The 26436-nt window shown below is 37.7% G+C and overlaps 1 protein-coding gene across 1 annotated transcript in view; it reads right to left on the bottom strand.

Annotated features, from left to right (window-relative positions):
• The window catches only part of LOC150099804 (sodium channel protein para-like), a 1646355-nt gene that overhangs the window by 985770 nt on the left and 634149 nt on the right, over positions 1-26436 (bottom strand). Inside the window, exon 18 of the mRNA XM_090403494.1 lies at positions 7194-7471. Within this exon, the coding sequence (XP_090259620.1) occupies positions 7194-7471 (278 nt within the window). The remainder of the gene's footprint in view (positions 1-7193; positions 7472-26436) is intronic.

Raw genomic sequence — 26436 nt, 5'->3', positions numbered from 1 at the left:
TTGCAAAATGTAAGGTTTTAAAATTTGGAAAACAAAGATGGGATGCAGAATTTATGCTTGGTAAGAATATATTGTTTGAAGTAGAGGAAATAAGAGATCTGGGAGTGATAGTGGATAAGGATCTAAAATTTAGGGGTCACATCGCCAAAATTGTGAAGACAACACAAAGACTTCTGGGAATGATGAGGAGGACACTGACGTGTAGAAGTAGGGAGATTCTTGTTCCATTGTATAAGGCTTTGATTAGGCCACACATGGACTATTGTGCCCAGATTTGGTCACCTGGTTTTCAGAAGGATGAAGAGATGTTGGAAAGGGTCCAAAGGCGACTGACTAAGGTAGTTTCTGACCTCTGGAATGTCGAGTATGAGGAAAGATTGAAAAGATGTAATTTGCAGAGACTAGTGGAGAGAAGGAAAGGGGAGATATGATAGAGACCTACAAGTTGGTAAGGGGTTGCTATAGGATCAATGGTGGAGAAGTTCTACAGCGAATAGTGGGAGATCAGGGGAGAACCAGAGGTCATCCCTGGAAACTGTATAAAGAGGGTGTGAGTAGGGGAGTGAGAGGCAGGTTTTTTTCGTGCAGAGTTGTGAATGATTGGAATGCCTTGCCTGAGAGTGTGGTGTCTGCAAGGAGTTTGAATGTGTTTAAGACCCGGTATGATGAGATGTGTGCGAGATAAAAGGACCTCCTAGATGAGTCTTTGACTCCATGAGGTCTTGTTTAATAATAATAATAATAATAATATATTATTATTATCCCAAGACCACATGGAGTCAAAGATATTATTATTATCCCAAGACCACATGGAGTCAAAGACACATCAATCCTATCCCAATGGCTTTAACAGGCCTTTAAGGCCCACAACCTTCCAAGCATGCTTGGATTTCGTAACCGAAATACGAGGATAGCATGGTCACTCCTATGCCTCAAGGTATTCTTGACTGTATCCCTGTGTGTTCAGGGTCCGGTTTGCCTGCTTGCAGGATGAAAAACACCAGATAAACTGGTGGAAAAAACCCTACTGCCCGTGCCCAAGACCGGCTAACTTGGCTATGGCTGAGGAAGATCCTTCAGCTCCTCACGTCTCCGATGGGAATCGAACCTAGGACACTCCTTCCCCAGGCATATGGTTGCGAAGTGTAAAGCCACTAGGCTAACCGTGCAGACAAAGACACATCAAGGAGGTCCTTTTATCATACACACAGCTCATCATGCCATGCCTTAAGCACACTCTAATTCTCCACAGACACCACACTCTCAAGGCAAGACATTCCACTTATTCACAACTCTGCATGCAAAAAACCCTGCTTCTCACTTCCCAGCTCACACCCTCTTTATACAGTTTCCAGGGATGACCTCTTGTTCTCCCCTGATCTGCCACTGTTTTCTGTAAAATCTCTCCAATGTTGACCCAATAACAACCCTTTACTAACTTGTAGGTCTTTATCCATCACTCCTCTTCCTTCTATCCCCTAGACTCTGTAAATTGCATCATCTCAACCTTTCCTCATATTCAACATTCTAGAGATCAGAAACCACCTTAATCAGTTGTCTCTGTATCATTCCAACATCTCTTCATCCTTTTGAAAACCAGGTGACCAAATCTGTGCATATTAGTCCATATGTGGCCTAATCAAAGCCTTATACAATGGAACAAGAATCTCGCTACTTCTACAAGTTAGTGTCCCCTGCATCATTCCCAGAAGTCTTTGTGTTGTCTTCACAATTTTCGCAATGTGTCCCCCTAAATTTCAGATCTTTATTCACTGTCAGCCAAAATCTCTTATTTCCTCCACCTCTGACAATATATCCCCACCAAGCATAAATTCTACATCCCATATTTGTTTCCCAAATTTTAAAACCTTATATTTTCAAAATAGAACTCGCATCCCCGTTCCTGTTTCCAATCACTCAATTTATACAAGTCTTCTTGTAAGACCACAACATCTCTATTCTTCATAGTTCATCCCAACTGTGCATCATCTACAAACAACTGAATATCTCCATCCAAATCTTTGCCAATATCATTAAAATATAAGATAAACAGTAATGGCCCTAAAACAGACCCTACACCACTAGTAACTTTCCTTTTTGGGATATTGTCCCCATACACAACTTGCGGATGCCTATCAAATAGCCAATCTCTGATCCAATGCACTAATCCACTCTAGTTTGACTATGAACTTATTGTGCAGTAATCTATCAAAAGCCTTTGCTAAATCTAAGTATATTACTGTGTATTCCTATCCTCTGTCCAAGGAAGCCATCATCTTATTGTAATAAGTAAGTAGATTACTAAAACATGACCTCCTTTTAGCAAATCCATGCTATCCATCAAAGATAATACCATTGTCAACACAATTCTGGATCCTAGTTCTCACAAACTTCTCCAATAACTTAACCACAACACCTGACACACAGATAAGCCTATAATTTGATGCTTGAGTTCTATCACCTATCTTATGAAATGGCACAATCTTGCCCTCCTTCCATTCCTTTGGAACTTGACCCAATGCAAGACTCGTATTAAAAAAAAAAAAAAAATGTCAAGCCAGATGTCAACTTCCTGGAACATTCCTTTAGAATACGTAGTGGTATATTATCAAGTCCCACAACCTAATTAACATCAAGTTTGCTCAACTCCCCATACGCCTCTTGCTCATTTATAGTCAGTCTCTCCTCCCCAACACCAACCGCTCTCAATCTCTCCATGAAGTCACATTCACAAGAATGAAAGACCTTTATGAACTGCTCATTAAGTATCTCCACTATCTCCCGCAACAGCTGACCTATATCATTTTCTCCAATCAATGTCATCCTTCCATAATCATTCGTTTTTTTTGCTGGCTACATATCAAAAGAACTTCCTAGGATATTTTTTGGCTTCGTTAGCTAACTGCTGCTCATACCTCACTTTTGCTGCTCATACCAACCAAGTCACCTGCCTTGCCTGGTCTTTTTAATCCTCATGGAATTGGCTGTTTCTACTTCCCTTGTGCTGCCTCCATAATGCCTTTTTTCTCTGTGTTACATGCTTAATCTGTTCATTCATCCATACATCCATTTCACACTTACCTTATTAACCTTCTGAACCTTGGAATACATTTAGACATTGCCTCACTAGATTGTTCTTGAATATACTCCAAGTTGCATTGATCTCTTTTCCAGCTAACTGCTCATTTCATGCTATACCTGCAAACTATCTCCTGAGCTTCTCATAATCACTAGCTTTGTAGTTTCCCGTATACTCTTTTCTCATAGAGGTCCTCACACTGCTAGTAACCATCCAGGTAATCACTTTATGGTAACTCCCACCAATTATAGGGTGATTGGACACTTCATTTATAATTACATCCTCTGATGAGATGATGAAATCCAAGACCCTCAATCCTCGTGCACCCTCTGTTTCATACTGATGAGGAAGTTGTCCCTGAAAAACTCAAGAAACTCATTCTCTTTACTTCCAGTTGCTATCTCATCTTCCCAATCTATATTGCAATAATTAAAATCACCCATAATGATCACCGTTTTTCTTATCTGCTTGACTAATTTGATTATACATTTCATAACTACTAACATCCACATTACCAGGTCTATAATAACATCCAACAAAGTATTTCATTCTGTTCACCTCTATCTCACACCATACTGCCTCAAAGCCACTGGCACTATTTCCCTCTTGTATTTCTACTTTGTATGGACATAACTCTTTCTCTAATAGCACTCCTCCTCCCTTTTTACCCTTTCTATCCTCACGAAACACATCATATCCTTCCATCTCTATTCCTATGAGGATGTCGTTCTCATCCACCCATGTCTCACTTATTCCAACAATTTTTGGGTGAATAGACACAATTAATGCAAACAATCTGCTTTGTTTTTACACTTCTAGCATTTGTATACAAACACAGAAGCCTCATTCCTGGATCTATAGCTAGTTCCACTGATGCAACTCATTAGACATGATTTCTCCATGCTCAATTCAAACCATTTCCCTTTCTCCTTATTGATTTTATAACCCTCTTCAAATCCAACTGTTTCCTCTTGATCCGAGGTCATCCCCTTACTTTCCTGTCTACACATGCTTTCACATCCTCTTGGAGCATCCACGTTTCTCACACTGTGTTCCTCTGTTCACCCTGATCCTCACCGTTTCCCTGTCTATCTTGCACACCTATTTTCTCTCATTCTCTATACTCATTCCACTCACCTCTTCATTCATAACCACCTCTTCAATCTCACCTGCTCTTCCATATTGCTTCCCACTCGATCAGATTCATTCTCTGTACTCATTTCTCTACCTTCCAGTCTCTCCAAGCAACCAACACCAAAACCACTAAAATACAGTCCATCACTCTTATACAGTTCTCTGCAGCCTTCAAACTCATTCCACACATTAACAAACTGCACTCCCTTCTTTTCACACATTTCTGCTAACATATCATTCTTAATCCTTGCTCTCTGCCTCATCTCACCCTGTCATACCTAGGCAACATGCTTACTACCTTTCCTATCACACACCATTCTATTTTATATGTCTAAGCAAACTCCTGATATCCAATCTGACATATTCTTTGTTTGTAGTCAAGTCATCTGTGCCTATTAAAACTACCAACTCTTTTGCTCACTTACTCCTCTTATCCAATGCCTTAATCACTCTACTCATTCTACCTCCAGTAAAGCATACCATGTGCATCATCTCATCCAGCATATCTTTAATAATTGAATCACCATATAACACCAATCACGGGTATTTAGTTATGTCTTTTATAATATATATATATATATATATATATATATATATATATATATATTTGCCAGCAAAGGTTGGTCGATTGGCAGAGCCTCTGCTACTAATGGCTCACAAAAAGTTAATCAAGTTTGAGTGCGGTTAATAGTTGGAAGGGTTGCAATCATCAAACTCTTTGCAGACACCACATTCTCAGGCTAAGCATTCCAATCATTCACAACTCTGCACAAAAAAAACCTGCCTCTCACTCCCCTACTCACACCCTCTTTATACAGCTTCCAGGGATGACCTCTGGTTCTCCCACTATTCTCTGTAAAACTTCTCCAACATTGATCCTATAACAACCCCTTACCAACTTGTAGGTCTCTATCATATCTCCCCCTCTTCCTCCTGTCCACCAGACTCTGCAAATTACATCTTCTCAATCTTTCCTCATACTCAACATTCCAGAGGTCAGAAACTACCTTGGTCAGTCTCCTTTGGACCCTTTCCAACATCTTTTCATCCTTTTGAAAACCAGGTGACCACATCTGGGCACAATAGTCTATGTGTGGCCTAATCAAAGCCTTATATTTATAATATTCATAAGCAGAACATATTTTTTTTAGCATTAACACTCGAGAAGTTGGTAGGTCATTCTCCCTCTTGTATAAAAAACACACAACACTTTGTAAATAAAACTGAGAACATCAAAACGTGATAAAAGTGATTTATTATTCAATTTTGCATCTCTGCCCTTTTCAAAAATGTCCCAATCAATGACACAACTTTTCTTTTATAGAATAAATTCCTTCCCATTATAATGTTGCTTTGTGCCCATGCACTACAATTTGGTTATTTTGTATGGCAAATTACTTTTTACCTGAAAAAAGAAGGCACAGTCATTCTCTTCCATTATCTTCCCAATTGCTAACTTTTATATTGAAGCTTTTGAGCAATGTGCTCCAGATTCCTTTACTTTAAAACCCAAAGTCTGGCTTAGATATGTTGATGTTTTTGTTATTAGTCTGCATGTATGTAATGAATGTATGATTTTAGACACCCTTCTCAGTAATCTAAACAAACAAAACAAATGCATACAATTCACAACAGAAAGTCAACACATACTTCCATTTCTAGATACACTTGTCATGTGTCTTCTTTCCATCACTGTTTACCGTAAACCTACACACAAACCCTTACCACCATTCAATACAAAAAATAGGTGTCATTAACACATTAAAAAAACTGAGCTTTAAAGTATGGAATGCATTGTTTCTGAGGATGATGAATGTGCAGACATTGGATGAATTTAAGGAGTGGTATGATATACTTTGTGTTAACCTCTCATAAGTCTTGTGATTGCTTGAAGGTCAGGAAATAGTAATAATAATAAAACAGCAATAAAGTAGCAAAGAGACCTCCAGGAAGGTGTACAAATGAATGGGAAACATCAAGAACAGTAATGGAATGAACACCTGTTGATCAAACCAAACTCCTCCCTATCTAAATAACATGGTTGCAGATAAACAGGACTGGAAGGCTCTTGTTCATGGGAGACTCGATCTGTCTTAGATGTACGAGGATGATGATTATTCCCTATGATGGAACATGCTGATATCTTACTCTGTCAAATCACTTATTTCAAAAATGCAACTTTGATTGTATTATTTTGGTATTCTAAAGATAGATGTTGAAGTGCTTGCAGCTAAATGTATAAATGATAACTACTTCATAAACAGATAGAAAAATACATGACAGTATATTAGAATTGAGCTTGCTGACTTGATTAAATCAGTAAAACTCATAATAAAATAAAAATATACCACTTTTAAACAATTCTTACCTTTACTTGTAAATCAAAGTTAACGAATTTACTGAACTTGGATATTTCTTATACTTGCAAATTCCATATGAATCACCATATTCCACAGGAATTAGATAAAGCATTTAATATGTAGAAACTTATGGAGGCAGATTAATTCAGAAATATTCTTTTTTAAGCCCACTAAATATTATTAAACATATGTTTTTGTTTAAATGATTTACATGATACTAATTTCACTAAATAAAACTTAAACTGTGATATATTTCAAAAAATAGCAAAATTAAATTTAAACTATATTTTCTGTCTCATTCGAAACAAAGTGTTAAGCAGTGATATGAACTGTTCTATTTTTATACATTCAGTTATGCAACCAATGAAAGAAAATCTAAAATTAAATAAAAATTAACAAATCACTAAAACAGAGTTAAATAAATTGTAGATTTCCTAGATAATAAGATAAAAATTATGTTGAAAATATTATTAAATATTAAAACTGTAATATTTAAAATTTCATTAAATTGTACCATGATTTGAAACTAACTTCATTCTATATCTATATTTTTTTATTAATAAGAAAAAAAAGTTGCATAACTGAGACAAAGAGGCATTTTGTTTCCTTGTGCCACTTACATAATTGCCTGTCTTTAGGACAGTTTCAAAGGCTGTATCCATATTGTCATGGTCCATCGCCATAAAGAGGGTATTGACAACTATACATAGTGTTATAAACAGCTCCATGAAGGGGTCGAAGACGATGAGTTTCATAATTTCCTGGAAAGCGATCCAACACTGGCAACAGTCCCACACACAGAAGATGTTTATAAATTCCAAGCAATGTGCCAAGCATCTCTCTTTGAATTTGGGTTTCTCTTGCTCCTCTCTCTCTGTAGGAAAATAATAAATGGACACTGAATAATGTTTAAGTATGGCCATCCTGCAGCCTTTTGGAGAATTAGAGAATGAGGCACAACACAACAATGACACAGGATGACATTACATGCAGGGAATAGTGGTACACTCTACCATATAGTACTTATTCATCCTTTCACATAAGCATATGCATGAATGTGTTTTTGCAATATGTATGTGTGGTCATGCACACATTATATGTGCATTATCCACGTCTTCCCTACACATACATACATACATGCATACACAATGAAAGAATACATAAGTTTTATTCATACACATATGCCATAGCTACTAACATTTTTTATTGAAAAATATAAAGTAAACATTATAAACTCTATTGGTTTTGCATCATAGTTACTTGAAATCTAGTATGATGATATTTGAAATCATTGTAGTGACTTCAAACACAATCAACACTATACTACAAACAGTTATCGTTCATTACTAACCATATATCATACAGAGTAATCAATTATTAAAATTTCAAAAAAAAAAACCAAAACCTCAATCAAGTGATCCTCAACTGTATTAGCATGCCTTCTGATTGCTGATAAAATACTAACTGTACATTAAGTTCTATTATTCAACCCCAAAATCCATTTCCTGATGCAACTGAATGATATATAAGATTTTAAAAATTACACCAAAGATACTGATTAGCAAGCAGGAATTCAATGATGAAGTAATCCTTCCCTAAATCAGCAAGTATCACTGAGAGAACCTCTTATTTTATTGTTGTTATTATTATTATTATTATTATTATTGAGGCCTCCATGCAGTCAAAAGACTCATCGTGGGAGGTCCTTTCTAGGAAACACAAAGTCTATCATACCACTCCATGAACTCATTGAATGTTCTTACTCTCATCACTCTATCAGGCAATGCATTTCATGGTTCAACCATCCTCCATGCAAAGAAACTATTCTTAACCCTCTTGCTAACAGCTTCCTTTTGCAACTTCCAGGGATGGCCTCCTTATCATCGCTCCTTCCAGCTGTTCCACCAAGTGAAAGAATTCCCCAGTGTCTAGGAAACACAAAGTCTATCATACCACTCCATGAACTCATTGACTGTTCTTACTCTCACCACTTTATCAGACAATGCATTCCATGGTTCAACCACCCTCCATGCAAAGAAACCATTCATAACCCTCTTGCTCACAGCTTCCTTTTGCAACTTCCCGGTATGGCCCTTGTCTTTGCTCCTTCCAGCTGTTCCACCAAGTGGAACAGCTGGAAGGAGCAAAGTTCTCAATTCCTGGGGACCAAATTTGAGAACAATAGTCTAAGTGTGGTCTGATCAAGGTCTTATACAATGGAACAATAACTCTTTTATCTCTGCAGGTCAGCATCCTTCTCAGTATTGCAGCAATCCTCTATTACCTTCACCACCTTTGCAATATGTTTCCTGAATTTCAGTTTTCTATCAATCATCACCTCCAGATCTCTTGTCTACCCTACTTCCTCCAGTACAGCTCCTCCAGTCAAGTATGCAACCTCCCATAGATGTATCCCAAACTTAAAGACTTTACATTCTGCTGCATTAAACTGATATCCCCATTCATTTGCCTATCTGTCTAGTTTATTCAAATCCTGTTGCAGGACTGCCATATCTACACTATTACTAATGACCCTTCACAGCTTCACATCATCTCCAAACAACTGTTAATGGATTGCATGAAGGGAGGGGATATTTAATGTCAATGATATAATGCTTAAACAATACAGGTACCAGTACAGAGCCCTGTGGGACCCCACGTATAACCTTCTGTCTCCTTGATATTGCCCCACCATACACAACTTTCTGATACCTATCAGACAGCCAATCTTGAATATAGTTGATTAACCTGACATCTAAACCCATGTGATAACTTAAATACCAGCTTATCATGTCACCCTGTCAAATGCCTTTGCAAAATCCAAAAATAAAAAAGAAGAGGCAGTATATGCCTTTCCCTCATCAGCTGCTCTTGTCACTTTATTATAAAAGATAATCATATTACTGAAGCAAGAGTGACTCTTAGCAAATCCATGTTGACTCTCACAGATAACGTAACCCTCATCTACCCAATGCTGTATATGGTCAGTCACTAATTTCTCCAAGATCTTTACAACTACTGATGATACACAAACTGGCCTATAGTCAGACACATCCAGTCTGCTACCACCCTTATCCAATGGCACTATCTTACCTTCCTTCCATTACTTGGGTACCTTTCTCGTAGCCAAAGTTTCATTGAAAAGCGAGGTCAAAGGAGCTGTCAGTTCTTTAGCACATTCTCTCAAAATCTGTCGTGAAATACAGTCCCACAGCTTTACTCACATTAAGGGTACTCAGTATTTGTAACACACTCTCCTCTGTTACCTCGAAACCTCGAACCTGCCCTAACCCTCTAGTATTAAAACTTACTTCTCCAGGATGAAATACTCCAATAAAGTGTTTATTGAACAATGTTCCACTATGTTCTCTGCATTAGTTACTCAATTCCCATTTTTTATCCCACAATGTCATTCTTCCACAATCATTTCTCCTCCTACTGACCACATAGTTAAAAAATTCCCTAGGATTATCTTTGGATCATAGTGCCAGTCTCTTCTCATATTCAAGTTTTTTCTTTCTTATCATATTAGTCACTCTCCTGGCCTGAGTCTTATATTTTTCATGCATATGCTTTCCACCCCTCTTCTTATATTTCTTCCATAACCTCTTTTTCACCTGCAATTCTTGTTTGATATTGTTTGTCATCCACTTTACACCAAATTGTGTTTTCTTCTTTACTCGAAGCATACAGCTTACTATTGCTGCCAAGAAATCTTCCTTCACAATTTTCCAAGCATTAATGATATCCCGGCCTTCCAATTCTGCTCTCCATGGAACTGCCCCAAGTTGATATCTAAGACTACTATAATCACCTGCCTTATAATTCCACATACGTTCCCTTTTCTTCGATATTCTTGCATGTTGATTCATCTTCCATGTCAAAACCACATGGTCACTCTCTCTCCAGTAGGGGGGGAGAGATGTCATGTCAGTTATTATCGGCTCTTTTGATACTATGACCAAATCCAAAACTCTTGAACCTCTTGTTCTCTCTATTACATGTTGCCTAAGATATCTGTCCCTCAAGAATTCTAGAAATTCCATTTCCTTTTTATTACAAGCATTTTCCTGTTCCCAACTTATACTACTGTGGTTAAAATCTCCCATAACAATCGCTCTTCTTGCACTTGTCAAGCTCAACTGCCTAACATCTCCTTCTCCCCACCCTCAGAACTCCTTGGCTTGTATCAAGACTCCACTAAATACCCTGTCTTGTCCACGTCTACCTCAAAACCATTCTTTCAAAACCATTAGCATCACTGCCTTCCAAAGGCCCTACTCTTAGAGAACATACAGCATCACTTATCATAAGCAATACTCCCCCACCGCATTTTCCCCTCCTATTGTGCCGAAAAATGCTATACCATGCTACTTCTATTCCTGTTATTATATCATCTTCCATCAACCAGGTCTCAGTGATCCCAATAATCTTTGCCAGGCTGATGCTATCAACACCACCAATTCATCTCCTTTATTCCTGATGCTCCTGGCATTAGTAAAAAGCATAAAAATGTCACTGCTTCTATACCTATCCTTATCCCCTCCAGACTCCACTGGACTCAGTGTTACCTGATGTCATCCCCCCCGTTCCCCCCCAAGCACCCATTCCCACAAGAGGCCATCCCTGCTACTATCCACCCTGAGAATTCTAGTTTCCCTGCATTGACGCACCGACTCATTCAGAAAACAGCAATCTGTCCAGATGCCTATGTCCTTCCTCATTCAAATATGAGTGGTCTCTCGCATACAGCTCCTTTCTTTCTTCAAATGTCTTCCAACCATCCAAATATTCCAATCCTCTCTTCTGACGTATTCTGGCTATTATGCTTCTGCTCAGCTCGTTATTATCATACCTGGGTAACACACACAATCTTTCCTCTCTGCATTTTCATTTGGGCAACATTAAGCATGAATCTCAAATCTCTCATCATGCATTGTACACTGCCTCTCAAGTCATTTGTGCCCACCATCACAATCATCTCATCCATGCTTTCACCCCATTTAACTGGTATAGCCACACTTTCTATCATTCCTCCAGGCAAACATTTCTCTGGCATCCTATCTTGCACATCATGGATCATCGAATCTCCATACATCATACCTCTCACCTCACTCTCTCCTCTAACCCTCTCTATGTTCCCCTACTTATTTGCTGTCCTTGCATCACTATCCCTGGTTCCAGCACTCCCTCATATTCTTCTCATTCCTTCTCTCTCTCTGTTTCCATTCTCTCCTCTTCTATCATTCTCATAACTCTCTCTCATTCTCTCTCTACTACTGTTTCTATTTCTCCTCTTCTATCATTCTCATAACTCTCTCTCTCTCTCTCTCACTCGTACTCTGATTCACGTAATCTCATCTTTCATACTTCTCATCTCATTCCTAAGACATTCCATCTCCTCTTTCAGCTCATCTATCTCTCTCTCTGCAAGTTAGCTACTCTTGCTCGCCATTCATTCTATCGATCAAGACAATCTCTGAAAACCAGAAACAGTTGCAAAAATAATTCAGATGGATTGAATATATTCTTGAATACATGGAAAGAAAGAATAAAAAAATGTGAATCAATTTGCTTAGTTGTAGTATTATTTGCTAGGACTTCACACTCTATTCCCTTACAAAACTGCATTGTACTACCAGAACAGCACTTTGTTTCTATTTTCATTACCTTTTAAGACCATTCTCACCATACTTTTATTAAAGGATAGAAAGGGAGAAACCTTGTGCATTTCAGTGACCAGATAATATTTTGATAGGCTAGGTAAATTGTACTGTGTTGTTGATTTACAGAAATATCAAACAAAAACTATTGAGAATTGTCTGTTTTTAGCACCTAAAATTACAATCAAAGAACATTTAATTGCATGTTTTGGGAAGATGATTTTTTCTCTTTTAGTAAAATTTCTCATTGTATGTCATCCAGTGTTTGTGATCAGAGATTGCCTGAGAGCACGGTGTCTGCAGAGAATTTGAATGTGTTTAAAGGTGCAGTATGAAGAGCTGTGTGTATGAAAGGGACCTCCTAGATGAATCTGTAACTCCATGAGATCTTGGGGTGATGATAATAATTAGTTTTCATTGTATTTCTTTCTTAATACTGCTGATTCATGGCATGATATTTCTTGTACAGCCTGCTAGATTCATCAACACTGTGCTTCTAACTCATTTCCTGCCTTTGTATTAATTAAACAATGTGAAGTACACTTCTCTTTTATTGACTGATAAGTGGAAGTTGTTTTATTTAACACATTTTTGGTTGTTGAATTTAATTAATCTGCAACTTGCTGGTGAAGTTACAGTATTAGCATTTCACAGGCAGCATTGCACCTGCTATTTGAACACATGCTTGTTTCATGTATATATTCAAATCATTTCCCTTTATCACACTTTTTACATTCATGAAAATACAATCCTTTAATATAAGATGGGAATGTTTTTAAAATGAATTATAAAAAAAACAATCTCTGAAATGTTTGTAATAGATTTCACGGTTTGATATGAACACAGATGATTAAGAAAATAACTATTTATTAACTTAAAAGCTAATATTTCACTGGTATTATATCCAGCATCTTCAGATGCACACAACACAAACTTTGTTACAAATGCAAAACCACAATCCGGTGTAACAGTGGAGCTAGTAAAAGTAATTGCAGCGTGCAACACAAGACTAAAGTCCTAATATGGCGCCATCTAGGTTATAAAAAAAAAAAAAAAAAATTCAAAGTTTTGAAATAGTAGTCCAAATGATAGTCTTAGAAAGTTTGAAAAAATGAAATAAAATAAAAGTAATAAATGTTAATTTGGTCTTAAGATGACTGTCTCCCAAATCTTTGTGTTGTGTGCTCTAAAGATGCTGGATATAATACCAGCGAAATATTAGCTTTTAAGTTAATAAATAGTTATTTTTTTAATCATCTGTGTTCATATCAAACCGTGAAATCTATTACAAACATGTCTGATGAACACATAAGCCTATCCACGTGTACAATCTCTGAAAATTTTGTCATTGTTTAATATACAACATTGAGAATGAAATTTTGTTCTGCAGTATTTTGCAGTAAAGTAAGATATAAACCTGTTCAATATTAGTATGTGTTATTTTTTAACACTTTTAAAACCATAATCTCAGGTGATCTCTAACTGTTAATAATGGTACAAAGGAATAGGGGAAAGAACAAATTTATTGGTTTCCTATTATGATTTTTATTATCATCATCTTCAGACCTCCATGGAGTCCTAGACCTATAGTGGGAGGTTCTTTTGCCACACATGTGTGCACGCACACACACATTTCATCATCATCATCAACAAATATGGGTCCAATGCCTGTAGGTGTCTGATGACATCGTTATATGATTCTTCCATTGCATCCTATTTTGTGCAGGATGACTCAGTTTGTGTATAGAGTTTCCGCACTATTTGACAATGTCATCGCCCCATTCTCTGTTTGGTCTACCTTTTTTGTTATTTCCTTCAATCATCCCAAACAGCAGAATTTTTATTTTCCTCTTATCGTTCATTCTACATATATGGCCAAAGAGACGTAGTTTCCTTTTGATTATTTTCTGGATCAGGTTTTCTTTTGGTTGTATTCGTCTGTAGATTTCCTCATTCCACTTTCTGGATCCAGCTTATTCTCAAGATCATTCTATAGCAATTCCTCTGAAATGATAATATCTTCCTTTCAGATTCTCTCAGGAGTACTCAGGCCTCACATCCATAGAGCATGCTGCTGAAGATACAGGGTTCTATAATGTGCAGTTTAGTTTGCATCTTTATAGCTCGGCTCTTCCATATTTTGTCCATGGCTTCTAAAATAGTTGTTGCTCTGGCTATTCTAATTTTTATATCTTTTTTGGGGTCCAAGTCATGCGTCATGTGGCATCCCAGATATCTGAAGTGTTCCACATTTTCCAGTTGAAATCTGTCTATGGTAACTCTGTTCAGTAACTCCCGTTGTCTGAATATCATTGTTTTAGTTTTTTCAAAGTTGACATTTAGTCCATATCTTTTTCCTTCTGTGTATAGTGTTTGCAATGTCTCTTCCAGGCTTGATGTGTCTTCTTCAATCAGGACGATGTCATCTGCAAAGCAGAGGTAGTTTATTCTCATGCCATTTATTGAAATGCCTCCACCTTCTTCTTTAATCTTATCTAGTGTTCTTTCCAGATGTGTGATGAAGATGATTGGTGATATTGGGTCCCCTTGTCTTGTGCCTTGACTAGTGGCAAACCAATCTCCAGTCTCACCTACTATTCTGATTTTTGCTTGTGCTTGGCTGTTTATATCTTTCAGCAGGCGGATCAGTTTATTGTCCACACCATAGGATTCAGACAGCTTATGTTATATTTTGGTCAATATTATCAAATGCTTTTTGGAAGTCCATGAAACAGCAGTATATCTTTTTTTTTGTTCTTTCTTTTCTTTCTTTTCATCTCCTCATAAGATGCCTTAAACACATTCTCTGCAGTTGCCATGGTGATGCACAATATACAGCCTCTGATTTGTATTTCAGCTTATCTCTGTTGTTAATAATGGAAAAAAAGGGTGGAGGGGGGGGACAAAGTTATTGGTTTCCTATTATGATTTTTATCATCATCTTCAGACCTCCACGGAGTCCTTGACCTATAGTGGGAGGTTCTTTTGTCACACATGCACATACATACATCTCATCATAAGATGTCTTAAACATATTCTCTGCAGCCACCATGGTGATGCACAATATACAGCCTCTCCTAGTCAAGTCAACTCCACCGTTACATGGTGTGGCTTGTTCCCACTAAAGGGATTCTCGCAAATATAAGTATTCAAGCTAAAAAGGAATACCTTCCTAGTAGGAGGAAATGCCAACTAGATCTACTAAGTGTTAGATGACTTTCATTGTTCAGTGAAATACTAACACCTTGCTTATTGTGTGACTGAATGGCTGTTACAATGTTTGATTTCTAGAGCAAGAGTTCTGTTTTTTTGTATCTGCTTCCCCCCCATACAGTGTAAATGATGCTAATCAAGGACATGCCAAACATACTACAGAGATCTCTAGAGCTCTATAGTACCCGCAGTAGTAAAGCAGTTCTGTAGACTGCCACTTAGTGCATGGGATCGCAGGCTGTGTAAAGGAATGTGGGTAATGCTGTAGAGGCCACATTAAGGTTTGAAGACTAGATGCTCTATATGACTGATATGTCCAGGAGTCTATTTTCTCCCACTGCATGTTCCCCTTCTCATTTTCTCCTAACCTTCGAAAGATTAAAATAAGAGAAATCTTAAATAATTATAGTATCAGTGTGGTTAAACTAAGAAATAAACTTCTCTCAAAATTCCCACTCCACACACACAAAAAATAAAAAAGCTATGTTCCCCATAAACTTTAACTCCCTATCCACTAACTTCCCAAGTCTCTGGCTTATTCAGTTTCATGAAGTATAGTTCCACCAATATGGTATACAACTGTAATCTTTTCACCCCAAAATGCATAACCTTACACTTTGGCACAATAAACTGACATCCATTCTCCTTTTCCCAGTCTGTCAATCCATCCAAATCATGGAAAAGTTTGATATCATATGTATTAACTATTGCAATAATGACCTATTGTTCTCAGTTCAGTTTTGTCCAAACTGATGTAAAAAGCTATCAACAATTAGCTTCTTTAACACCTAAAAAACTGTCAGATAATTATCATTATTAACCCTCAAAACGGCCATGACATCTATAGATGTCCAGCTAAATATGGATGGTATTCTGTAACAACTATTGAATAACATGGATAAGAAGTGCAATTTGGTCTCACTATTTCAACCACCTCAGCCATTAGGGAGGTTAACATCTGACCTCTATGGAGTCAGAGAGGCTCATCGTGAGAGGTACACATTATTGTACACAATGCTCATCCAACCGTGCTTTAAACTAATTCAATGTGTCTTCATTCCCAATACACTCAGGCAATACAATTCCATTCACCAGCCATTCTCCATGCAAAGAACCTTCTCCTCACTCCTCTGCTCACACCCTCCTTATAGAGTTTCCGGTGATGGCCTCTTGTCCTAATACCCCTCTCCAATTCTATGAAAATTTCTTTCATATCAACTTGATAATCTCTGACTAGCTTATATGTCTCAATCATATCTCTCCTCCATTTCCTCCTATTCACGAGGCTTTGCAACTTACATTGACTCAATCTATCCTCCTAGTTCATATTCCAAAGACCAGTGACTGCTTTTATGAATCGTTTCTGGACTCTTACCAATACGAAAGGAAACTGTGAGCAAGAGGGTAAGGAGTGGTTTCTTTGCGTGGAGGGTGGTTGAACCGTGGAATGCATTGCCTGATGGAGTGGTGGGAGCGAGAACGGTCAATGAGTTTAAAGAGTGGTATGATAGACTTTGTGTTTCTTAGGGGGGGGGGGGGGGGGGAAGGCCCTCCCACGACGAGTCTTTTGACTGCACGGAGGCCTGAATAATAATAATAATAATAATATCCTCATCATCATGAAAACCCAAATCTGTGCACAATAATCCAGATGAGGCTTGATCAAGACCTTATTCAATTACATCATAACCTCTCTGTTTCTGCATGTCAGGGTTCTCTGCATCATTACCATCAACCATTGTGACATCTTCACAACTTGTGTAATGTGGCCCCTGAATTTCAGTTCCCTGTCCACCATCACTCCTAGATTTTTCATCTCCTCTACTTTCTTTAAAGTTTCCTCACCAAGCATATACCGCATCTCATTGTTGCTTACCATCCCTCAAAACCTTACACTTTGCAACATTTAAGTGACAGTTCCGCTTACCTGCCCACTCATGCAATCTATTCAAGTCCTCTTGTAAAGAAATAATATCCACTTGCCTCTGCACTGCTCTCCCCAGTTTCACATCATCTGCAAACAGCTGCATATCACTAGTTAAACATCTCAATATCATTAACATACAAATTGAACAACAAGAGTCCCAAAACTGACCTCTACAGTATACCATTAGTGATTTTCTTTTTTCAGGTTACTGCACCCCCCCACATACAACTTTCTGATAACTATTTGACAGCCAGTGACTGATCAAACTCAGAAGACTGTTATCGAATCCCACCTATTTCAATTTATTTACCAGCTTGTCATGCGGCAGTCTATCAAAAGCTTTTGCAAAATCCAAGTACACCACTGTATATACATCTCCCTGGTCCCATCTATTTGTCATCTTGTTATAGTACATAAGTTAGTGAAACATAATTTCCCTTAAACAAACCCATGCTGATAACCACAAAGAATACTGCTGTTATCAACCCATTTCTGTATCTACTTCTCAGCAATCTGATTGGAGAAATTGGTATAAAGACAGCTGTTGTGGAATGTGTGCTGGAGATACTAAATGAGCAGTTCACAAAGGTCTTTCAATCTTGTGAATGTGACTTCATGGAGAGATTGTGAACAGTTGATGATGGGGAGGAGAGACTGACTGTAAGTGAGAAAGAGGTGTATGGGGAGTTGAGCAAACTAGATGTTAATAACGCTGTGGGACTTGATAATATATCATCACGTACTCTGAAGGAATGTGCCAGGAAGTTGACACCTTCCTTGACAAATTTTTTTTAATACGAGTCTAGCACTCGATCAAGTTCCTGAGGAGTGGAAGGATGGCAGGATTGTGCCATTTCATAAAGGAGGTGATCGAACTCAAGCATCAAACAATAGCCCTATCTGTGTGTCAGGTGTATGGTTAAGTTAGAGGAGCTTGTGAGAACTAGGATCCAGAATTGGATTGACAACATTGGTATTATCTTTGATGGACAGTGGATTTGCTAAAGGGAGGTCATGTTTTAGTAATCTACTTACTTATTACAATAAAGTGATGACTGCTTCCTTGGACAGAGGAGAAGGATACACAGTAATATACTTGGATTTTGCAAAGGCTTTTGATAGAGTACCTCATGATAAATTGATAGTCAAACTAGAGCAGATGGGATTGGATATTAGTTTAGTGCATTGGATTGGAGACTGGCTATCTGATAGGTATCAACAAGTTGTGTATGGGGGAGCAATATCCAGATAAAGGAATCACTAGTGGAGTGCCTCAGGGGTCTGTTTTAGGGCCTTTACTGTTTAACTTGTATATTAATGATATTGGTGAAGATTTGGATGCAACTGGAGATATTCAGTTGTTTGCAGATGATGCAAAGTTGGGACGAACCATGAAGAGTAGGTTAGATGTTGTGGCCTTACAAGAAGACGAATAAATTGAGTAAATTGAGTGATTGGGCATGGAAATGGGGATGTGAGTTCAATGTTGCAAAATGTAAGATTTTAAAATTTGGAAAACAAAGATGGGATGCAGAATTTATGCTTGGTGAGGATATATTGTTGGAGGAAATAAGAGATCAGTGGGTGATAGTGGATAAGGATCTAAAATTTAGGGGACACATTGTCAAAATTGTGAAGACAACACAAAGGTTTCTGGAAATGATGCGGAGGACACTGACTTGTAGAAGTAGGGAGATTCTTGTTCCGTTTTATATGGCTTTGATTACACCACACATGGACTATTGTGTCCAGATTTGGTCACCTGGTTTTCAGAAGGACGAAGAGTTGTTGGAAAGGGTCCAAAGGCAACTGACTAAGGTAGTTTCTAACCTCTGGAATGCCGAGTATGAGTAAAGATTGGGAAGATGTAATTTGCAGAGTCTGGTGGACAGGAGGAAGAGAGGAGATATGATAGAGACCTACAAGTTGGTCAGGGGTTGTAATCGGATCAATGCTGGAGAAGTTCTACAGAAAAAAGTGGGTGATCGGGGGAAGAACCAGGGGTCATCCCTGGAAACTGTATAAATAGGGTGTGAGTAGGGGAGTGAGAAGCAGGTTTTTTTCTTGCAGAGTTGTAAATGATTGGAATGTCTTTCCTGAGAGTGCGGTATCTGCAAGGAGTTTGAGTATGTTTAAGACACAGTATGATGAGCTGTGTGTGTGTGTGATAAAAGAACCTCCCATATGAGTCTTTGACTCCAGTGAGGTCTTGGGGTAATAATAATAATCTCTCCAGTACTTTCACCTCAACTCCATATATACTGATGGGCCTATAATTTGAAGTATAGCCTTATCACCAACCTTTATGCAGTGGAACAACTTTACTCTCCTTCCACTCCTTTGGAACCTGTGTTGTCGCAAGACTATTATTAAACAGGCATGCCAGTGCTACGGCCAATTCCCTAAAACATTCCCAATTCCCTCCTGCTCAATGACAATTAAGCCATCCTCTCCTATGTCCTCTACAGTTATACCCCTCATGATTTCACCTTGATCAGGATAAAACACCCTAATAAAATGATCACCAAGTACCTCAAAAACAATGTCTTCTATACCACTTTCATCCATTAAGATCATCTTACCATGATCATTTTTTCTTCTACTTGCCATATATCTAAAAAACTCTCGACAGTTTTTTTGCCTGATTTACCAATTTCTGCTCATGCTGCTGTTTTGTTTTGCTTACTGACTGAGTCACTCTCCTGGCTTGTTCTTTATACTCATCGTGTAACTGAAAATTATCCATCTTACAAGAGGAGATCAAGACTTTTGTCTCGTCGATGGAGTGGCCTACGACAGGAGCATGCACATGGCTATGGTGGCGATGAGCCATAAGACGAGCCACCCAAGAGTAGTAGAAAACTGCCCAAAAGTAAAGCCGGTCTGGTTGGCCGAGTGGTTAGCGTATCTGCTCTCCAGCCAAAAGGCTGCGGGTTCGAATCCCGTCGTGGGCATGGATGTTTGTGATTGTCTGTGAAAGTACTAGTGGTGGTAGTTGGCAGTAGATGGCGTTGGTGTTAGATGATAAAGGTTGGTGGAGTAGTAAGACGAAGAGTTATTGAGTAGATGCCTTCCCTCAATGAGTCTTTGGACTCCCTGGAGGTGTGACATAATAATAATAATAATAATAATAATAATTACAATTATTCATCATGTACGTCCTCCAAAGTACTTCTTTTTCCAGATTTTGTGCTTAAGCTCCACATGCATCCAATTATTTATAGTAATTCAGCCTTTTGACATTTGGAATGCACTGATGCTGTTATATATTTCTCTGTCTTTCAGTTCCCATGCAGCATTTATTTCCTTACTGCTGAACTCCTTGTTCCATGTTATAGCTCCAACCTGTTTCCTAAGCTTGTCATAATCACCAGCCTTATAATTCCACATATATCCTTTCCTCACAAAAGTCTGTATATGGCTAACCACAACCAATGTGATCACTTCATGATTACTTTCACCAACTGGAGGAAAGTGCAAAATCTCTCTCACAACTATATCCTCTGATTAAATGATCAGATCTAGAATTCTCGATCCTCCTGTGCCCTCCTTCACATGCTGCCTGAGATAGCTGCTGTCTCTCAAAAATTCAAGAAATTCATTTTTCTTATTCCCAAATGCTCTTTATTCCAATCTATACTGGCATAATTAAAATCACCCATAATAATTACCCTTCCTTTCTTCACTAATTCAAGTTGTTTGTACATTTCTTCATCACCACCTATGTTGTGATAGGATTAATATGACTTTATATAAAGGTAGAGACAACCCTCAATTCATCTGAGATCTAGTAATGGACTAAATTTCCTCTTTGTTCTATTAGTGCATAAAATACGAAAATAGAATAAAAAAAAATATTGATATGAGCTATGACCCATACTACTGATATGTTTTCCAAAAAACTATATATAATTCACTGTTTAAAATGAAATATAATTCAAGAAAAAAAGCGATTTACTTTAAAATTTCCCAAACCGGCCCATGGAATTCCTACAAAAGCTCAATGACTTCATGGATCACCAAAATTCACTAGCCTATCTAAGCATCCACTAATCTATTAGGACAGCATAAGGTCATCTGAATCATACAAGAAATATTCATCCCATTTTTTCAAAAATTATGCAGTTTTAGACAGATCACCTACTGACATCATTGAAAAGCTTGCCTTCATATCCCTCTTTACAAATGTTCCTGTTGATGACGTGTTAGAACTCCTTACAAACCTCTTTCCATCATGCATCACTGAATCATTTGAACATTGTCTCTGGTCTAATTTTTTTTCATTGGAACAATACATTTTACAAGCAAAAATTTGGACTTGCTATGGGCAGCCTCCTCTCTCTCCTCTTTCAGCTGACCATTTCATTGAAAATTTTGAGCGACTTTCCTAATAGAAACAAGTCTAAAACCAAACATATGGTGAAGACATGTAGATGACATCTTTATTATATAGAAACGTGGCCTCCTAAGACTGCAACAATTTCTCATTTCCCTTAACTCTTGCAAACCTACTAACAAATTTACATTACAGCTTGAAAATGATGGAAACTTCCTTTCCTTGATGTTCTTGTCACTAAAAAGTCTGAAAGTAGTGTTACACAGGTATAATCCACACTCTAAAGAATAAAGAAGTTTCTATTACACAAAATGTTGACCGATTGAGGTGTGTAGTAGCTAGGTTCTTGTTCCTGCACCCTGTGAGTACCCATCAGGGGAAGCTAAAGCTGTTACCAACCAAATGCAAATGATCAAATTAAAATGCTCCCAAATTCCTGCCCTAAAGAATCCCAACTGGGGCCAGGTCTAAAAATAATATCACTTAATACTGAAGGTTTCTCCAGTGCCAAGCAAGATCTCATTGCAAATATTTGCAGAGATAATGACTGATGTGCTCTGTCTGCAAGAAACTCACAGAGGGGAAGGCATTGCCAAACCTTACATCCATGGCATGAAACTTATGAAAGAGATACTCCATGATAAATATGGTAGTATTTATCATGGAGTATCAATGGATGATGGAGTATTCCATCATCCATTGACTCAAAGAACAACAGAAACATTGAGATTATTACAGTCACATTTAAAAATATCTCAATCACCTTAGTTTATAAACTGCCAGAAGAAGCTTTCTCTTTCTCCAACATCCTCCTCAATAATAATGCCTACATAACTAAAGTTCTATTAGGTGACTTTATTAGCCATAGTATTAACTGAGGTACATAAAGTCCGATGCAGATAGAGAACTTGTTGAAAAATGGGCTGAAAACTTCTCTCTAAATCTGATACCTGAAACCCCCTGCATCTTCGAACAGTGTTAGATGGAAGCAGGGCTATAACCCTGACCTCATATTTGTAAGCTCAAAAACATTCAACATTTGTGTTAAAAAGGTTTTAAATCCCATTCCACGTATTCAATATAGACCTATAATGTTCAATTCAACCCAGCCATTATGCCTAACACAGTTCCTTACAGATGGCGATTTAATTTCCAAAAAGCTAATTGGAAGGTTTTTTTTATGGAAGACTTTGACCAGTCCATAGGGCCAGTCCCTCCAAACCTTCAAGAGTATCCCTCCCCCCCTAATTCATAAAAATACTGAGGAAAATCTCCAAACACATCCCCCCCCCCCCCGAGTATGCCACACAAACTACATTCCAGGCCTTTCAAGTGATATACAAGCCTAGTTTGCTAATTACAACTTTATAACACCAACCCTTTCTCACAGGAGAATATCCATGCAGGAAAAAAATTATGCTCCAAGATGGCAGAGGAAAGGCGTTCCTCATGTAAAAAAGAAATAGAAGGTTTGATATGACTCATAGTAGGAGAAAGACATGGAACTTTATCAACAGAATTAGGAAGGATTTCACTAAGCCATATGAGCATCCACAGGCAACAGCCAATCAAACTGCTTACCAGCTGCTGCCGCTGAATGGAAAATTCCTTAGCTAAAAAAGCATCCAAAAAATAAGATATTTAGAACCCCAAGTGAGGAACAAAATATGATTAACTCAGATTTCACGATCACTGAACTCAAAGCTGCCATAAATCTGTTAAAACCTGGAAAATCTGTAGGCCTTGATGATATCTGTAATGAATAAATTAAACATTTTGGACTAAACAACAGTTATTAAACCTATATACAACACTTGACTCAGAACCCTAAGGATACCAGCTATCTGGAGGCATGCTAAAGTGGTGGTATTTCTGAAACCAGAGAAAACTCCACCTGAAACAAAAAAATTACAGACCTAAATCACTACTCAGCAACTTCTTTAAACTCTATGAATGATTAATTTTGAATAGGCTACAACCCCTAATCGAACCCCCATCTTATTGCTAAGCAGGCTGGTTTCAGACCAGGCAAATTCTGTACATCACAAATTCTCAACCTCACTTGATATATAGAAAATGCTTTATGGTATCATATGCTTCAGTTAGGTCTACAAAAAGTAGCCACAGGAGCAGTCTTTGTAGACCTAACTGAAGCATATGATACCATAAGAGCATCTCACACTCAGAAATAAAATATGCAAAATAACTAGACTTCTTTCGCTTTATTCTCCTGATTCAATCACTCTTGGAAAACAAACACTTTTTTGTGGACCTGGGGGAGGGGAGGGGGAGGAAGAGCCACTGGCATCTCCCCCAAATGCCCCCCCATTACTTTTCAACATCTATGTCAATGATCTTCCCATCTTTCCATTTTTTTTTCAGGATTTCATTTTCAAAACCCTACATTTTCAATAACTAGAATATCCAATATAAAGATTCCATCGCAATACCATATATTGGAAGTATATCAAATAAAATAACTAGAAATTGTATCTATGCTGATGACCTTGCCATAGCTGCTGAATCAAAAAATTCAAGTCCATTGAAACTACTCTATCATTTGTCTTGAATAGTCTAACCACATATTATAGTAGTAATCAATTAAAACCAAACCCCTTGAAAACCCAGACTGGCCTTTTCCACCTTAGCAATAAGGAAGCTACAGATTTCTTGTGAAGATTCAAATATACAACATTCTTGGAACCCCAATCTACTTCAGTGTAACTCTTGATCACTCTTTCATATAAAACACACATAGAAAAAACAAAGGCAAAAGTTAATGCAAGAAACAACATCCTAAGAAAGCTTAAGTCCTCCAAATGGGGTGCAGACTCTAGCACACTGACATCTTCTGCCTTGGCCCTTTGCTATTCTTCTGCTGAATATGTCTGCCCTGTGTGGTCCAGATCCTGCCATGCTGAAAAAATTTGACCCGGCATTGAATGAAAGCTGCCACTTAATTACAGGATGTTGGAAGTTTTTTCACTTGGTTTAATTTATAATTACAAGATACCTGAAATCAACACCAAGAGACCTGTATACTTTGGCTGGTGTTGCACCCCCTTCAATGTGACAATATTCATTCTCAGCTGATGAAAGAAGCAGACAAATAAACGATGAGTGACACCCACTATTTGGCCAGACTACAGTGCCCCAAAGGCTAAGATCCCGACATAGCTTCCTAGCATTGACCCATTGAACCACCTAAAAACCCTCCACAGACAAGACTTTAACAATGGCTGGCACTATACCCTGAGAATACTGGTATTCCAAAAGCCGAACATCTTCCATGTGGTGCCCACTTGGACTGGAATACTTGGAAAAGCTTCAACAGACTACAAATGACAGGACGGTGCAAACAAAACCTCATCAAATAAGGCTACCTCATTGGACCAGATAGTGAGTGCGGGACAACCTAGTGCATGGAACATCTTCTTTCTTGTTCCCTTCTTCAATCACCTTGCACAAAAGAGAACCTTTTATCCTGCACAGAAAGTGCAGTTGATTGCATAAGATTCTGGAGGAACATCTGACCATATTTATTGTACATAACTGTATAGTTTCTTTTCCTTCATATTTTACTTTTTATTCTGTGTATAATTTACCTACTAAATTTAAGCTGTTCTGTATCCTAATATGTTGTAAATAATGTTTTACCAATTACTTACTACTGTACCACTCATGTTTGGATACGAAATTTAAAAAAAATGACAAACTCAAGACACAACTCCAGACTATCTCTAATTTTTTTTTCTTTTGTTCTCAATGGCTATTCCAAAAAACAGTTGTTAGGATTTCATTTTCAAAACCCTATACTTTCAATAACTAGAATATCCAATACAAAGAGCCCATCACAATACCATATATTGGAAGTATATCAATTAAAATAGCATCTCTTTACAAAGATCACAACATTAGAGTAACTTTTGAACTGATTCAAACTGTTTGTAATCTCCCGAGGTCTCCTAAAGATAGCATACATTCCTACAAATACCAAGGAGTATGCAAAATTCTATGCTTGTGTGGTTTAGCCTCCACAAAACAGCCATGCTGTGGATCTGAGGTTGGAAAGAAAAGAACATGGTGCAGATGTTGACCATAGAAAAAAAAAAAAAAACAGATCTGGTTTGGACAATCATACTTATAATACAAATCATGCAGTCGAGTGGAACCTTTCAAACATCTGCACATAAACGTTTTTTTTTTTTATATAAGGCATTATATAAAAAAAAAACTTTTATTTCAAACTTCTGAAAGAATCTGTTACTGTCATTGATTTGGACAGATCACTGAATAAAAACTAAGGACTGATTCTAAGTGGAAATCTCTTATATCATTTAACATTAGTGATTTCAACTTCACCAAAAATCACCTTCTGTCACTAACTTCATGCTAAACAATGTTCATTGTTTAGCATGAATTTACCTATTTGTGTTCTAATAGTTTTTCAGTATTTAATCAACTTCATGATTTGAGTACAGGTAACTCTTGTTGTATGCAGCGGTTGGATTCTTCAGAATCAGTGCTTATATTTCTGAGATTGAGATAAGTATTTTTGGAATAATTAAGCATATATGAGTGTTTGTTTGAGTAAGAGCTGCTGTAAAAGTTGTGCGCTGCCATTATTATTAGTGTGGGGGATTTTGTTTTGCTTAAACTTAATTACGAATTCGTTGTTATTATTAGACTTTAGAGTGGTAAACGGCAGATTAAACATGGTGGCG

Source organism: Typopeltis vanoorti, chromosome 14 (genome assembly GCF_054136105.1).
Source record: "Typopeltis vanoorti isolate ZY-2024b chromosome 14, IOZ_Tvanoo_1.0, whole genome shotgun sequence".
Lineage (NCBI taxonomy): Eukaryota > Metazoa > Arthropoda > Arachnida > Uropygi > Thelyphonidae > Typopeltis > Typopeltis vanoorti.
This window is presented reverse-complemented; position numbering and strand designations above follow the sequence as displayed.